Genomic DNA, 16,564 nt, shown 5'->3' with positions numbered 1-16,564 from the left:
TTTCCTTTCCCACATCTGCTGATGTCAAAAGGGACCACATGGAATGCAATTTCCTGTCTTGGAAAGCTGGTGTTGCAAGTGCCACGCGGTCATTTTGAAGGCTTAGGCTGCTGTCCTGTCACTGTCTGAGCTGTTAGAGACAGTGAGTTGTGATTCCTTTTCCCCACAAGTGCTGCTGCAGAGGGAACACAAGCTCTGGGCTGTGCTGACCTTCCTCTGGCCTCCTGACTGACCACACAGTAACCTTTTGACTGACCACTGGCAAAGGGTACACTGCACCCCAGGCAGCAACCTCTCAGTCCAAGCCCCTCTCCAGACAGACAGCAACACACAAAGAGCAAAGAGAACAGCACAGAATTACAGTGTTAATACACCACAACTCTCAAGCATGGTGGAATTATCACAGATATTTCTCTGACAGGAAATGCCTGCTGTCCCCAGATTTCCATCTCTAGACTGATTTGAAAGAAGGGTGTATTTTAATATTGCCTAGGAAAAGAACTCACAAAAGCATGTCAAAATCTCCCTTTACACCAAGTCTTCTATGCCCCGAGAAAGGCAGTGCCTCTAAAGTCACAGAAAATCCCAGAGAAGGAACATGAGAAGAGAGGGTTGAAACAGAAGATGAAAATCAAAGACAAAGGAAGAAAAGCTAAGGAAAGGGCAGGGAAGGACGGAAGCAATATTAACTGTGGAAAGTTTGGTTTTAATCAAATATGTATACACTAAAAGATTGATGAGTGACTGTGAGGGAATTAAACATCCTCCAGCAATATAAATTATAAATCATTGATGGCATGCAATACTGTCAGTTTATACAGTGCTGTACAAACAAGCAGCAAGAGTCCTCACTTCAAGTTTAACCTGCTTGGAGTTTATCATACAAGGTCCTAGATACAAGATACATACAAGGCATACTCTGGTGAGTGAGCAGATTTTTTTTTGGCCAACGAAAGCACATGAAGCTCTATAGAGCTGTAATTGTGGGGTCAAGGTAAATTCAAAAGAGCCAAGAGATGGAATTAAAGATCAGTCAAAGGAGAACACTGGTAGAAGCAAATAAGACAACTCCACCTGCAATGACTGCCCCTCTAGTGGTCCAGCAGAAAAAAAAATCATAATTGATTTCCCTTATACTCTTTTCCTCACTCAAGACCAGACAGCAATGTGAAATAGGAACAAGATCAGAAGTCTAACAGCAAGTTTCCATTGATTGTTGCATCCTACTCTATGCTGAACCACAAAAACACAGGCAGAGAGAGAACCACAACACCTACTGCACATAACACACAACTGGAACATCATTTTCATATGCAGAAGCTGCCAATGTTAAATGATTCAGAGTAAGACCTCTAACAAAAAACCCCAGTTTTGTGCACTGTGGATGATAACCGCAATTGTGCCCTGGAGTGACAGCTCTCCACACTTTCATATATAGGATCTAAACTGGCTACCTGGATGTGGATTACTGATGCCACACTTTCCATGCCTGCTCTCCTTCCCTGCAGCACTTCTTAGTAGGCACTCCATTGTAAACAACTCTTCTTCCTCCACCTTATCTAAACATCAGGTCTATGGCTGCTGTGGATGCTCTTGTTCACACTGATCTGATCCACAGCCAGAGGGCACTTTTATACACCTGGGATGACCTCCTCCTTTCTTGGAAATCCAACAGCAGCTGCCCTCCAGCACACTGAGGCATCCCTACACCTCCCCAGACACACACACCGCCTGAGCCTCCATGGTAGTTTCCTGCTGGATGTGTGGTTTTCTTTGTGTGACCCATCAGCTCTCATCAGCTCATGTCAGTGCCCTCTCCAATATAAAAACCTCTTGTTATCTGCACTGATAAGGTATTTCCCCTTAAAACCTTTTTCAGCCCCCAAAATTCTGGTATTTAAACTATGCACTAAAAAGAAGAATAAAGAAAGAGCTGTTTCACATATTTCCAAAGACAAACCCTGTTGGTGCTAGGCAATGGGGGACCTCTGATAATGGGCTTAACTCAAATCCAGCTGGCAAATGCACAGTGGGACCTCTGAACACCCTGATTCTTCCTTGAAAAAACAGGGCATCTTTTCTCTGCTCTGACTCCTCTCTGTACAACTAACCATCCCCTCCCACTGCTCCCCCACCTCCCACCTCTCTCTTTGTCTTTCTTTGTTACCTACAGGCTTTTTGGCACTATTTAATCAAAAGAGCTTGTTTCTCTGAACTTTGCTTGAACAGCTCAAAGCTTTCAATACTGCCTCTAATTAGCTCTCAACAGCAGGGCTATGGTAATGCTCCTGAGAGGCTTTTTCTGCACGACACTGTAACTACAGTTAGAAAATGAGCCACACTCCTGCAGGAAGCATGTCCAGTCAACCCAGGAGGTATTATTTACACTGGGAATACACTTGAACATGCCTCTCTCAAGTCACACAAGCTTATCTACATTCTTCTGCCAGCAAAGTGGCAGAAGAATAACACCTCCTTTATCTATCTCCTTTATGAGACCAGATTCCTCTTGCTTCTAATAGGAAAACTGCCTCCTCCTTTACCTTTGTAGCCTTCAAAGCAAACAAATCAGTCCCAAGCAACCAAGGTCCACATGCTCATGCAATTTGAAAGCAGCTGCAGGTGGTAACCTGACTTACAGTGTATGCATAGGTCAGAAGATTTTATTCCTACCGAGGCTCCTGGGAGGCTCAAATAAGGGGCCTGAGTTGCCATTAGTATCATAAACAAGTATCTTGCAGGAATTATTAGGGTGATGACAAGCAGGTAAAACTGCAGTGAAATCCTCCCATTGATTTCACTAGAGGGTGCTCGAAGACTGAGAAAACAGCAAATTCAAAGGTAATATGGAGAGGAGCTCCCCGGGATTTAGCAGGAAAATCTGTTGCTGGTAAAACCTGCACTGAAGATGCAATGTACTTGTGAGTGGGACTGTAAGAAGGAGCTGGAAAAGGCAGCTTTAATTTGCTTCTTGTAAGAGCAGGAGGAACAAGCACACTATAAGACAACATCACAAGCACAAAGGAAGCAGTAACCTTCACTTTCTTCACACGCTGCTTCTTCATACCTGCAGCCTATTCCACATACAAGCAGGATCAATACATTTGCTTAAAGTCCCTGTTTAAATTCACATCTTCCAAAGTTCTTCCAGCCCAGACCTAATTTCTCACAAGGGCTATTGAGGCTAGGAAGCTCTTTTCTTAGAGGAGGGCCTGTCTAATCACAGTTCAAGAAAACCCAGGTACCACTAGTACAAACAAAGCTCTGTGACCCACCTCTCAATCCACTGAGCAGCTAGGGCTAAGAGATTCTGGGCTAAGTCTGCTCAGCTGCCAATAAAACTCAGTAAGGACAGTAATATGCAAGCAGTACTGCCTCATGGAACAAGGGAAAAGATGAAAGGTATAGGAAACTCAGAAGCTAGGAAGAACTCCAGGTTCTGAATACTCCAGGTTCTGGAGTTCTGCCTTGTTTACAGAAACAGAAGATGAGTAAGAATTTTAAAGAACAAAGTACTAGTCCCCGAGAACAGTACTGACTGGTGTGCTTTGCAGTGCTCTGCTTCTGAATCTTGCAGCACAGTATGAGAGAAAACCAGCACACTTTTCAGAGATCCTGCCCCCTTTTTGCAGCCTTCCCATACTCACCCTCTGTGAACAAACTCCCCTTTGCTGACACTCTCTGCTTCGATGCAAATGTCCATGAAGTCCTCAGTGCGCTGTGCAAAAAAGGATTCAGAAATCAAGCAGTTAACATTTGAAAATGCCACACCCATGATACTGCAATATGTTCACACAATGGCCAGTTCTTTGTCCCACAAAAGGAGGCAGAAGATGCATTTCTACATTTCATGCTTTATTCAAATCTCATTTGAGATTTGAATTAGAAATTACAGACAGTATTTTCCCATTAATGAATATTCAATAAATACCACAAGAAGCAAAATAATGAGTCACACGTTTGGCTTCTTGTTACATTTAAAGACAATAGCAGATCTCTTAGGCTTACTTATTTAATTTCTATTCAATGGGTCTTTCATGAATTTAAGCAATAGTACAATGATACAACATTTGGCCACCAAACACCACAGTAATAGGATTTTAAACAATACAAACTGGAAATCAAAGTGTCCTTGGTAACAATTCTTTAAACTCCTTAATTAGCTTCTTTCCTATTTACAGCCTGCCCTTAAACTGAGTACACAGTACAGCTTTTTTCAGGACAGCATTTTTTATTCAGATGCAACTTATTTTTTAATGTATTTTAATATTTTCATCCTGGCAGAAGTCATAGTGTGCAGATGTAATCAAAATGACAAAAGTAATAATAAATGCATTTATTAGTCTAACTTGGTTTATTCCTGTGCTGTTCTGCAGAGGCACTGCCTGAGCTGCACCTGTATGGCTTTATCGGCTTCCCTTCAATGGGGCAGCCTCTGCATGAATCTGAGGTGAGACACAGAGACAGGAGTGGCTGGCAGCAGCCAGCAGATATGGCCTGGTATTGATTCCAGAGAGCTGCTGGGCAGATTTGAGGACTACAGGGACAATGGTTTCAAGAGAGGGACTTTAACGCTGTAATAAGGGATCCACACTTGTAGAAAAAGAGATGCAGTATCAAGATATTTCTAACTCTAGAAACAGGAAAGTACAACTGGTCTAACATGAACTTGTCCATTTCTCTAGGTTATGCAAAAGACTTGAGAACCCTACATCACTTTCTTCTTTTCAAAACCAATATTAAGGTCTTGCACCTTGAAGGTCTAAGGGAGACAAAACAGACAAAACCACGGAAAGAACATAAGGGAGTTTGTGGTAATCAGATACTTTTTCTGTTCTTGGTAGGTCTACTTTTACTTTGCATCACCGGCTCCAATACAGTTCAACAACCAAAACTCTTCTGTTCAAGTGCCACCTAGAAAACACTAATAAAAATACCCAAATACTAGTCTCTGTCTAGCTTCTACCATTACTAGGACACTGACAGTCCAAATAATAAACCATGACGAAGAAGAAACTAAAGTTCATGGCGGTATATTCTAAGGATAAACCAGGAGAACATTGAAAAAACTGTATTTGCCTGTTTGGGTTCTTTGGTCTGATCCTACAAGATAACATATCAATATAACTCACATTTTCATGTTCTTAAAGACCATGACTTCTAAGGAAGAAATATGTTGCAGAAAGTTCACCACCTCCTGTTAACCTGGGTATAGTGGCAAGGGCTTCCTGAAACCTTGAGATGGAAATGCAGGGGAGCTCACGAGTATAGAATCCCTGTGTAAGCATTTTCCTGTAAATTAAAGACTGACATCTATCCAAATAGCTTTCTTAGCAGTAAAATTGCACTAAAACACAGGCATAAGCCAAAGAGAAGTTCTAAAACAGTGAATGAACAGCATGAACATGCTGAGAAGGTTATGAGAGGAGCAGTTCCTTTGATGCCTTGCTTCTATTCTTTCAACCAACTGCACTTCCTTTCCTTCAAATCAGTGTAGCCCCTTTCCCTACTACTAATTATTTTTAACTCCACTCTTCAAGTCTAAAAAAAGAGAGAAAAATAAAAAATTCCAGCCAGACGCTCAGGCTCAGCTTCCTTCTAGCAGCAGTTGATAAAACTTCACATAAGTGAAGAGGGAAAGGAATGCTTCTTGGTGCTTTGTTTACTCATGGGAAATCCTAAAACTTCTGTTTGGCTACTGAAAACTTGTAAAAATTCTTTCTGATCCCACTGCATCCCAGTTTTACATTGGTCTCTTGTGCTTTCACATTGGATGTGAAACTTGCCCATTCCTGGATTCATTCAATGGTCCTCTTCTTCCATGAAGTAATAAATGTTATTTATATACACCCAAGAATGGGAGTTTAGCAAGACAGGAATACTCTGTGGGCAGGCAGCATTTGGAATCCCATTATGTTATGGTCTTACTGTTAGATCAAGCTTCCTGTTCCGAGTTGCAATGGAAAGCTCAATGGTGGACAGCTTCAGCTCTTCCCAGTCCTCTGGAGCTACCTCCTGGGGGAACTCTATGTATCAGGAAGAGAAGGTATCAGTCATTAAGTGGAATTTAATTACACAGATCACTATGAAGTAGATGCCAGAGACAAAAATCAGTCTGAGCCATTCTGGCCACTAGTTTTCTTTCTCTAAAATGTCAAAATCTTAAAAAACTGAAAGGGAGCTTAGGAGTACTGAAAAAAAGAAAAAATACCATCAGCATTTACACAGTATCAGAAAAGACTGTCAAGCACAGTACATCACAGCCCTGTGAATCCTTATGTCCAGAGATTAACAGATCTCCTAGGCTGGTGACAGGAACATTTAGAAAACCCATGAAATGCTAGTACCAAAAAACCAGGAATCCAATGTTCAGGAGGCTGTGCTAACACATTTTCTACAGGAGGCAGCTGCACAGTTCAGTTCTCATATCCAGGTCACTTGGTTCCTGCTCCTGCATGAATCACCTCTGCTAGCCAAGGAGGAATGAGGTCTTAGCAGCAGACTGTGCAGAATACCCACTCTCCTTCCTCCTGTGGCCGGCTACGTGCACTGTCCAGACTGCCCAACCCAAGAGAGGCTCAGAGAACGCAAAGTTTATGGTACAGAAAGAATTTAACATACTAAGAAAAATTTAGGCCTGGCCCAAATTTTACTGTTCTACTTAAAATAACATTTGTTGCTCTGTGTCAGCAACTCTCCCCACTGTGGAAAAACAAGGGCTGCTCTGCTCTGCCCAGCTCACTAAGAAGAAGCCACTCTGCTGGAAGAAGCCTTCAAGAAGCTCACCCAGAAGTGCCAAGTATCCTCAATGGATGCCTCCACTGCACAGGCAACTGTGAGTCCAGGGAATGTCCTGGGTTCTCTACAAGTGAGTATTTGCTTATGAGACCACAAACACTGGCAGGATTACTCTGTTCCATTTCTGACAGATAGCACTATAACTGTCTTGACAAAAATCACATTTATTTAAATAATTAAATAAAGGAAACAAACAAATAAATAACAGTAACAAAAAAAGACAGCAGTAAAGTAGACATGCCCTCCACATAAGACACCCCTGGATCTGTTAGAGGAGTAGAGCCTGCATGCGAGTTTATGCCAGAACACACCCAGCCCACCTTTTGGAGATGACCAGTACGAGCGAAGTCGTCTGTAAAGCCTCACATACAAAGGAGGTCTGGATGATTTCTCCTCTGGCTCTTCTGGAGGTCTCTCAGTTGGACCCAAGTACATGAGAGCAGCTTGGTGTTTCTGAGGCCACTCCTTGGATTCACATGAAAAGAAAAGACAGAAGATAAAAGGGCATTTTGTTTAGGGCATTTCCTGTTTATACTGTTTAGTCCTGTAGCCTATTTATTGTGTACTCACACGTGGCCCTGCAGAGCGACTGAAACCCCCCCCCACTGCCTCAGCCAACTTGATGGCTCTCCAGTCTCCAGGTTCATTGGTGAGATGACATTTCTGCAGTTTCAAAAAGATTACCCACAGTTCCCAAATCCCCTAAGCTAATCCCTCCTTGCACAGAAGTGAGGGCATTTTCCCCTCTATGAACAGAGGGTGAAAGGACGTTTCCTTTGCTGATGATGTGTAGCAGGGTGACACAGCTGCTTCTGGCTGGAGGGAACAGCCCAAACCAGCCAGGTACACAGTAATGTCTGAAAGCACAATTGTTTTCTGCATGGCAAAAAGGCAACCTCAAAGAGCTACTGCTCAGCAGGAGCCAGTGCAAACAGACAAAGCCTACAGTGCTGTGTGCAGCCAAGGGGCACTAAAACCTGACAGCCCTTTCTTCTCCAGCAACTCAAACAATCCAGACCTGACCTGATAGTCAGGTGCTTCTAAACAGCAACAGAACAGCTCTTAAGGCAAGTCACATGAGCTTTATAAAGCATCTTAAAAAAAAAAAAAGGAAAGTGCTAACACATTATTCTTGGTTATATTTCAGATTCCACACCAGGGCTACAGAAGAACCTTAGCTTTCTCCAGATGCTGACAAAGTTTATTTCCTGTCATTGTTTTGAAAATAATTTCCGAAATGCTGCAAACATAGGACTTAGGGAGGGAATTCTTTAATTGGTTTTTAAATTTATATACTAAAACAACACAGGCAAGAGCCCACATGAACTCATTACAATTATTTGTCTATGTACAAAACTTCAGAAGTAGTTCTGGATCATATAGCACAGGTTGTTAAACTAATTCACCTCACAACTCTGAGAGCGAGGAAAGACTCCACTCTCACATAATAAGCAGGACAAACAGAGGTTGTATCAGTAGGGCAGTACACAAACAATAAATATTAATGATTAAATGGAAAAGCAGCAATGCTGTGATAATTTAAGCCGTGTATTTTAGAAGAGATGATAACACTCAAAACAATGCCGCTACCAATATCAGAGGTGGTATTTCCAATTACACTTTTTTTCAGCTACAGGTCATCCTGTTTCAAGAGACACCCCCAGTAAAACCAGAAAATATGAAGTGTGGAGCAGCAAACACAAGCCAGGAAGAGATTAAACTCAACAGGCTGGAGACACTTCTTGTAGAAATTAACAAAATGATAACATAAGAGGCACATAAAGCAATGTGAATATCACAATTAGGTGAGGTCAGGTAGAAAGTTTTCTATCTAAATGGCTGAAGAAGTGGGCACTTCTCTTTAACCTTCAGCAGGTTAAACAGATCTTTTTAACATACAATTAAGAGCTCATCAGAGAAATCCACTATCACCACCCTCAGCTGAGCCTAAGGACTCAAAGAAAGTGAGAAAGAAGGTGGACAGAAGAGTACATTTCTACTTAGAATGCCAGAACACAGAAGCATAACCTCAAATTTGCTGTGGATGAGAGGCGGGGGAAAACCCATCCCAACTTTTCTGGATACATTACTATTAAGTCCCCCTTTAGAGGAGCTGCCTATAAAAGAAGCATTGGCATTGTCACAGACAGCATGGCTAGACTGCACTATTTGATCTACTGTACCAGCTCCTGGGCATTTTCACTGCCTTTCAGGAGGTTCCTTATATGTTGAGAGAAAAGGAAAACCACGTGAATGAAAATGCCTTACCTTTAATGCAGGTCAAGTTTTAATCTTTCCAGGATCAATTTTAAGCAACAGGAAAGTTTAAGGCAAGATAAAAGCTTTTCATCTTCATGTTCATTTTACTACACAAGGAAGCCTGATTATCAATGTGCATGAGCAGTCTAATTATAGACCCTTCTGCCAGATGAATAAATCAGAGTGAAATGTTATTACAAAGACTGTTGAGAAAATGTGGCTGAGCACTTCAGCACTTCAGCACTGCTGCTCACCAGTTTCACAGGGGGTTACTGGCTTCCCCTGGTGATCTTGCAGCAAAAATTTAAAAATAATTTTTATAAGTATTTCTCTTCCCCTTCCTCTCTTCAGAAGTAAATCTATCAACTGGTAGGCTTTTTAACAAGTTGAGTTTTAGTCCCATTTTATATTGTTACCAGAATCCTTCAAGAAAGCTTGCAGACAGATTATACAAAGCAAAGCTAGCCTGTTCATTTCCTAAGCAAAACCACTTTCCTCACAATTAATGTTTACCTTAAATGTACTGAAAAAATGAGCTGCTTTGGTTTTCAGAGGCCCAAGGTACCAGTACCTGGAAAAAGAACAGAAACAGAACTTCTAAGATATCCATGGGTTAATACTGAAAAGGGAGAAACTCTGCATGAAGTCAGAGCACATAGACTTGTTTGCCACTGAGTTAGTGCTCCCTGACAACCTTTAGCTTCTTGATACTGTAAGATAGTTTCTACACATCACCAGCAGCCTAGCAATGACATCCCTATCCTGAGTTACACATCTCCAAAATGCAGTGTATAATCTTCACTACAGGCAGCAGGACATCTCACTATCAGAATTTTACTTTGTTATGTGAGACAACTGGGGATGATTCAAAGGTCTGTGGTCTAACAGCTGGTGGTGTGCATCTCCACAATATGCAATACAGTGTATTTCCAAAGGCTGGAGGAAACAAACAAAAACCCAAAAGCTTCAGTGACAAAAGAATCATAAAACATTCATCAGTCCCAAAGGAATCTCACATAGAAATCAGGGTTTTACAAAATAAAAATCTGCCAGCCACACAGCACTGTACAGAATCTAAAGATGTGACTGTATTTAGGCAGGCTTGACACACATTTTGATCAGTGTCATTCACCAAAAAGGGTCAACAAAGCACATTGCACACCACCAGGTCAAGAGTACTGCAGATCTAAGGATCTCATTAACCATTAAGGCATGCAAATGTGCCACCACTCCCCTCAAGCCATGAAATTCTCTGTAAAATAGTAACATAAGATAGCACCAGGTCTCCAGCAGCACAGTCCTTAGCAGAGGGATAGTCAGACACACTTCTGGAACTGTGTCTTATGGCTTAACTCCCAGTGAGTTCTTTTCAGTTTAAGATCAACTGCACTGGAACACATCAAATGTTTTTAGTCCAATAACCCATCTCTCACAGGGAGCAAAAGTGGACGAAGTGGGAAAGTATAAAAACAGGACAAGCACACAAGGATTTTGTTCCAAGCAGACTCTGAGCACCTGTTCATTTGCTGCTGAAGTGCTTTCCAAGCTGGACATGTTTCTTTTCATTCAAAAACATTTATGGAAGGAAGCAAGGCTTGAGGATGTTCGTGTGCCTCACGTACCAAAGGTGCTGTCATGCCTCCAGCACTGAGCCCAAAGGACTCTTACAAAAGGGAAGTGCTTCAGGGAAAGATGTGAAGGCTGACACCAGGAGAAAACCAGGGCATGGGCAGGAAGCCCAGTAGGAGTGCAGAGCAGAGAGAAGTGCACTTCCTTGAGCTGGGGGCTGCAATTAGCAGGAGAGCCTGCAGCACAGCCAAGTCAGCACCTACACAGCCCACTAAGAATGTCCCTGGTCTCGCATTTACTGCATCTCCCCCATCTCCTCTTAAACCTACTCAAACATTTGCCAGACAAACTCCAGAGGTCTGCTCCCTCTTCCCTCCTGACGAAGACAGCTCATTCACAAAGCACACGGTATTTCCTTATAGCTGCATTTCCTCCCTAAGAGTTTGGGGAGTGAGCTGCTTTGGCTCTGCTGCTTCTTCAGCAGATAATGCCTGTCATTTGATACACAGACACTGACATGTTAAGTGTCCATTTGGAGAAAGCCCAATAATTATGAGTTTAGCATTCAGAGAACAGTCATCAGATAGTACAGTCCATGCCATTTCTGGCAGGAACCTGAAGGCATTTCTACTGCATCTGATGTCCCTTGTTGGAATTGAGTTTCAGAGCACACACACAGCTTTTCATTGGCAGATGATGAAAAACAATGGCCAATTACTTTACGTAGACTTTACTCAAGGGAGAGATTTTCCCCCTGTTACAATCCAAATAAAGTTCCAGAAGCAGAGACCACAAGGCAAGAAGAAAGTAAATACTTGAAAGAACAGGTCAGCACCAAATATTTATTTCAAATTACAAGAATTCTGATACATCTTACACTCCTATATGTGTGTAATGGAAGATCTAGCAAGAGTGGGTGCTTCTGCCTGTCAGATGCCTTCATTCAGAAAAAGACTTACTTGAGAGAGGGGTGTGTGTCTTTTTAGGCAACAGATACTAAAAAGAGTACAGTTTCAAAAAATAGTATTTTCTTACTTGCTAACTTTAACTCCTGCATCTCTGTAAGATCCCCATCTTAAACCAGAGACTGCAAACACAGGCTGCTCCTTTTCTCCCTGTCAAGAAAAATAAACATTGCAAAATTGCTTTCTCTTACCTTTTTCCCAACTTTATTTTCTGAAGTTGGAAAAATAGCATTACTACATAAAAACTTCTGTTAAATTTCTACACAGAAATTTAACAGAGGCAGTATGACAAAGAGCTAACAGCAATAAAGCTTAGCAGAATTTAAGCACTGTACATTCCATCTGCTCCAGGGAGGAATTTAAGAGGTGAAGTTTTGAACAGGTAGCCTGAGTTTGACTGCACACCCAGCAATGGCCATTTCATTTCGTGGATTTGACTGTTAGCCAAAAGCAAGGAGTTCTGCACAGCAACACAACGCTCTTGCTGCAGAAATGTCCATTCTACAACTGAACAGAAAAATAATATTCAGAAACCAGGCACAGTCAAAGGTTTTCCTATTTTGTATTTTTCCATTTGTCAAAGCAAGCTATTAACTTCACAATCCACATGAATGCATCAAATCAGCAGACAGCTACTGCTATCTCTCACCATGGCTACAGAAATACCACTGTAGTAAGTTTTGTATTCATCAATACTCTCTGAGTCTCAAAGAAAGGCAATGTTGAGGCATTCTAGTGTTTTCTTCAGTTGAGACTGTCTGATACCATAGCACATGGTGGAGAAATGACTGCCAGCAGAACTGCTGAGTATAAACTAAAATTTGTAACAGCAAGACACAGAGGAAAACCAGTCCATGTAAACATAAAAACATCAGAATAGGAAAGTTTTAGAAATGTTGGTTTCCAAATATGTAGATGCTTTCACCTTTATCTGCAAGACGTCAAGTGGAACTGTCTCTCCTTTCAAAATGGCCAATGTAGCATTAGTAATATGCCTGTAAAACAAACAGGAAAAAAGCAAAAGAAAACAAACAGGAAGAAAGGAAATGAGTATGCTTTAAAATTACATTTTTTTCCCAGCAAATTTGACTATGAGTCCAGGTGGGGCTTTTTTTCAGCAAAAGTAAAAAACCCAGGGAAACGTGCTGCACTTAACTGAAATCAGAAAGCAAAATGGGTGGTTGCAACACATGACAAAACCTAACAAACAGCAAAATACAGAAAACAGTAAAAGGAAATTATCAGCCTAAGCTTTTGAGATATTCCTCCTTTTTGAGCTAACCTGGCAGGTCAGAGGCAAATTGTGTTAACTCCTGTTTCAGATACTTAATCCACTAAGGACCCAAATCATGGTTTTATTTTAGTGGCAGCAAGTACTACAGCCTGGGAGAGAATGGGACAGCATGACTGGTCTCAACTCACATGTCTGAGATTGAACTGCATTAGTATGTGCTAATTTATTTTGAAGTTTTTAATCAATGTAAATCTATCTATCAGCAATGCCTATATTGTTTAAATCTCCATTAAGTTGTGGACAGTAGCCAGGGCACTTTGTCATTTCAAGCTGTAAAGATCTTGTAACCAAAGTGTCTAAGTTCACTAAATAGTCTATGTTCAAACCTTGAAGCATATACTTGATCAAAACCCCTTCTTTGTTTTCAAAGATGGGTAATATTTCATTTCCATATGTTTCCAATGTCTCAGCTGGACCAGGAAAAAATGCAGTTTTCAGATCCAGCCCAATATTCATGTGAATCAGTGGGAGAAACTGCCCTTGGTTTCATCAGGATTACAATACTGAGACAGATAGGAAGCTGTTCTTCCCACAGCCCATCTTCTCTCCCAGCTCTTATCTTTCTCTAAGATCTTTACAGTTCCTACACTCCTAAGAGAGTGCTGAAAGAACCAAAGCCCAAATATTTCTTCGAAAAATATCACTTCTGCACTTCTTAACTCAGTTTCTGTCACTGGTGCGGGTTGTTAAGCAGCCTATTGACCAAATTACCTTCAACTTCTCCAGTGTGCTGCAGTCCCATCTGCACAGTTCATTACCTTGGCACAAGAAGATCATCCATTTCAAACAGCTTCTTTAGAACCCAAACATAAATTATTATTTTAATCTTAGCTGCTGATTACAGCCTTGTCCACCTTTCTGAGCTTCACAGCACTCTGGTAGTTTTAAGGAAGGATGTTATGCCAGTTGACTCGTGGGTTTTACGTATGATGGATACCAGCAAGGGTTCCACAAAGAACAACGCTAATGAGTTACTGGGAGAGTGTGAGTGAAAAGATTTCAGGATCAAGAAGAAATATATTTATTATTATGAGAGGAGAGGAAGGGAAAAATAGAAAAGAAATTAAGTGTGGGGGAAAAGAAAGATTAACTCCCTTTTCTCTTCATAAGTGGACAAAACAATCCTGCAGCAAACTGAACTGCAGGCAACAGATACCACCAGACTGGATCATATCAAGGATGCTGAAGAATTGCATCAGTACCAGCACAGGGAAAAGTCAGTCCTGCCCTGCAAAAGTCAGTAATGGGATCCAACCTTTCCCATATTGTTGTATGCCTTACTTTGCAGGTCCTAACCACGCTATATGGGGACCGGTTTCTAGAATTCTTAGACTGGAGAAGGGTCAGAAAGGTGACTTATTTTTGGCTTATTTTGTCACATCCTTGCTATATACCCTTGTTGTACCCTTTCAGCTATTCCTAAGAGGCTGATCCTTTTAATCCCCTTTTTTTTTTTTAAACTCTGAGCATCACACGATCACAGAGAAATTAGCCACAGTAAATGATTTCTAATAATACATACATTTCCTTCTTTTAATTTTTAGTCAGTTTTTGGAAGTCATTAACTCAGGTAAGTCCACAGAATCATCAGGCTCTGCCCAGAGACTGCCAACTTCTATGTAACACAGAAGAAAAAGAAAAGCATCAAGCTACCAAGAAGCACTGCTTCTTGAAAACAACCAACCATGTTTCAGGAACATGTCATACTTACTGGACTTGATTCGTGCTCTCAGGGTACAGTGTGTGGCTCAAAGTGCAAGTTTTTCCAAGGGGTATGAATCCTATAGGAATCTTACTGAAGGCAGCCTGGAAGCATAAGGAGAGTAAATTAACATTTGCATGAAGCTTCCTATGTGGGGACCACAGCTGTGTCTGGCATCACCCCTTTGGCACTGAACACCAGGCACGTCCTCACACAATGACTCAGAACATGGCACCCAAATCCGTGAAGCCACCACTGCCAACTGGGTACAAAGGAGCTCTCTGTGATCATTAAGAGCATTGTTACATGCATTTTGGCAGCCACATCCCAACTAATGCATGGATTCTGTCAGCAATCTGCAATCTTTCTTAATACTGATGGTGGCATCACAGGCTCTGAATCCCATTTACCACTGCAGAAATCCCCCTCTGACAGAGTAACCTTGCACAGCAAAGAGATTTTGTCACTTAAGGAAAGGAAATTAATTGATTCCTCTGCCATCCAAATCAAGACACAGGAAAACGTCTAATTTTTGGAAGTCACTGACCATATTATTTTTCTGTACAGCTGTTCAGCAAAAGGGCTTGTTGAAGGAGCAAGTTATTACCCTTTACCTAATCTCAATCCTTGCTTTTGAAGCGTGTCAGCAAACCAGTGTAAACTACCCCGTATCCCAGTGCACCATGCCTCTCCTGGGGGATGCTGTCAGCAGCACCAGGACACAGCCAATCTGCAGCCACCTGGGAATTTCCCTCTCACTGCACACCCAAGCCCTCTCCCCTGCTGTGTCCGTGTCACCTGCGGGTGCTAACACTCTCAAACACCCTGCTCTCATTTCCTTCAGCACTGCTTTGCAGTGTGCAGATGAGAGGCTGTTTGCAGCTCCCACAGTCTAGTTCTGCTCCCCTGGCTGCTAGGAATAGGGCTTCTGGAATACCTTGCACAGGCTCTTATGCAGGCAACAGTGGTGTGACACCCCCGAGGGAAAAGGGAAGCAGGCCAGAGAGAGAGGGAGCTCGAGTGCAGATCTCTACTCTTGGGACAGAGTGACACGAAGGACAAGAATTCCTTGGCCAAAGACATGAAGTGACACAGTGGCAATACTACAATGTAGCATTCCACCCGTAATTGTGCTGGATGCAGAATTCCCTACACTACTGCACAACGATCCAAGCTACATCAAGATAAGAAGCCAAAAAATAATGAGAAACTAGCCAGTAAAGCCCCTAAACTTTGCTTCCACTATCGTCAGATTATAAAAGTCTCAGGATCCAACTATAATAATATTAGCTTTAAAACAATGATGTATCAGAACTGATATAACTAGCCTTCCTTTAAAAATACTGCCTTGGTTGCAGAGTCCCCCTTGTCACATTCAGACAAAGCAAATGCCTAAACATAAAATTCTAGCTGCCAAGGGTATCATCATAATCTTGTCTGGATCGTTTAATTGAGTTTTTGCCAGCTCCTGCCAGAAGGTTTTGGGAACAATGATTCCCTCCTTTCTTCAATAACACTGTCCTACCACTTTCATATGAAAAATCTCTCTCATTTCCATTCAGAGTGATCCACCTTGAGAGGTTAAAATTTGCTTAGTACAGCCATCTGCATAGGTAGGTATGCACGGCTTGAAGAAACAGCAAAGCAATCCCAAAGCAGCAGGAGTGTGACCATAACTGAATTCGGTTTCAAGCCTGTACAAATACAAGAAAAACATTTACTTTTGCCCAATGCTTCTGCCAAACAAAGTGGCATGCACAGCTGGTCCATGGGTCTTTGAAAATTGAGCATTTGGCTTCTCCACAATCCCTGCTCTGACGCCGGAGACTTCCCAAAGCCATGGCTTGGGAGTCACTGCACACCCTCAGAAAGGGAACAAAGAACAGCAGGCAGCATTGCAGGACAGTAGCCCAGCTGGATTGTTGCACAGAAAGCTGGCTCCAGAGTAGTAAGCAAAGTATTTGCTGGAGGCAGCTG

At 41.9% G+C, this 16,564-nt stretch overlaps 1 protein-coding gene across 2 annotated transcripts in view; it reads right to left on the bottom strand.

The window, feature by feature from the left end:
• AGK (acylglycerol kinase) overlaps positions 1–16,564 on the bottom strand; it is a 35,409-nt gene that overhangs the window by 3,053 nt on the left and 15,792 nt on the right. For both annotated transcript variants that reach the window (XM_038153998.1, XM_038153999.1), the window contains exons 7-13: positions 14,597–14,691; positions 12,517–12,586; positions 11,662–11,741; positions 9,571–9,628; positions 7,119–7,263; positions 5,929–6,026; positions 3,648–3,718 (exon numbers count right to left, since the gene is read on the bottom strand). In XM_038153998.1, the coding sequence (XP_038009926.1) occupies positions 3,648–3,718; positions 5,929–6,026; positions 7,119–7,263; positions 9,571–9,628; positions 11,662–11,741; positions 12,517–12,586; positions 14,597–14,691 (617 nt within the window). The remainder of the gene's footprint in view (positions 1–3,647; positions 3,719–5,928; positions 6,027–7,118; positions 7,264–9,570; positions 9,629–11,661; positions 11,742–12,516; positions 12,587–14,596; positions 14,692–16,564) is intronic.

The sequence above is a fragment of the Motacilla alba genome, chromosome 1A (genome assembly GCF_015832195.1).
Source record: "Motacilla alba alba isolate MOTALB_02 chromosome 1A, Motacilla_alba_V1.0_pri, whole genome shotgun sequence".
Lineage (NCBI taxonomy): Eukaryota > Metazoa > Chordata > Aves > Passeriformes > Motacillidae > Motacilla > Motacilla alba.
This window is presented reverse-complemented; position numbering and strand designations above follow the sequence as displayed.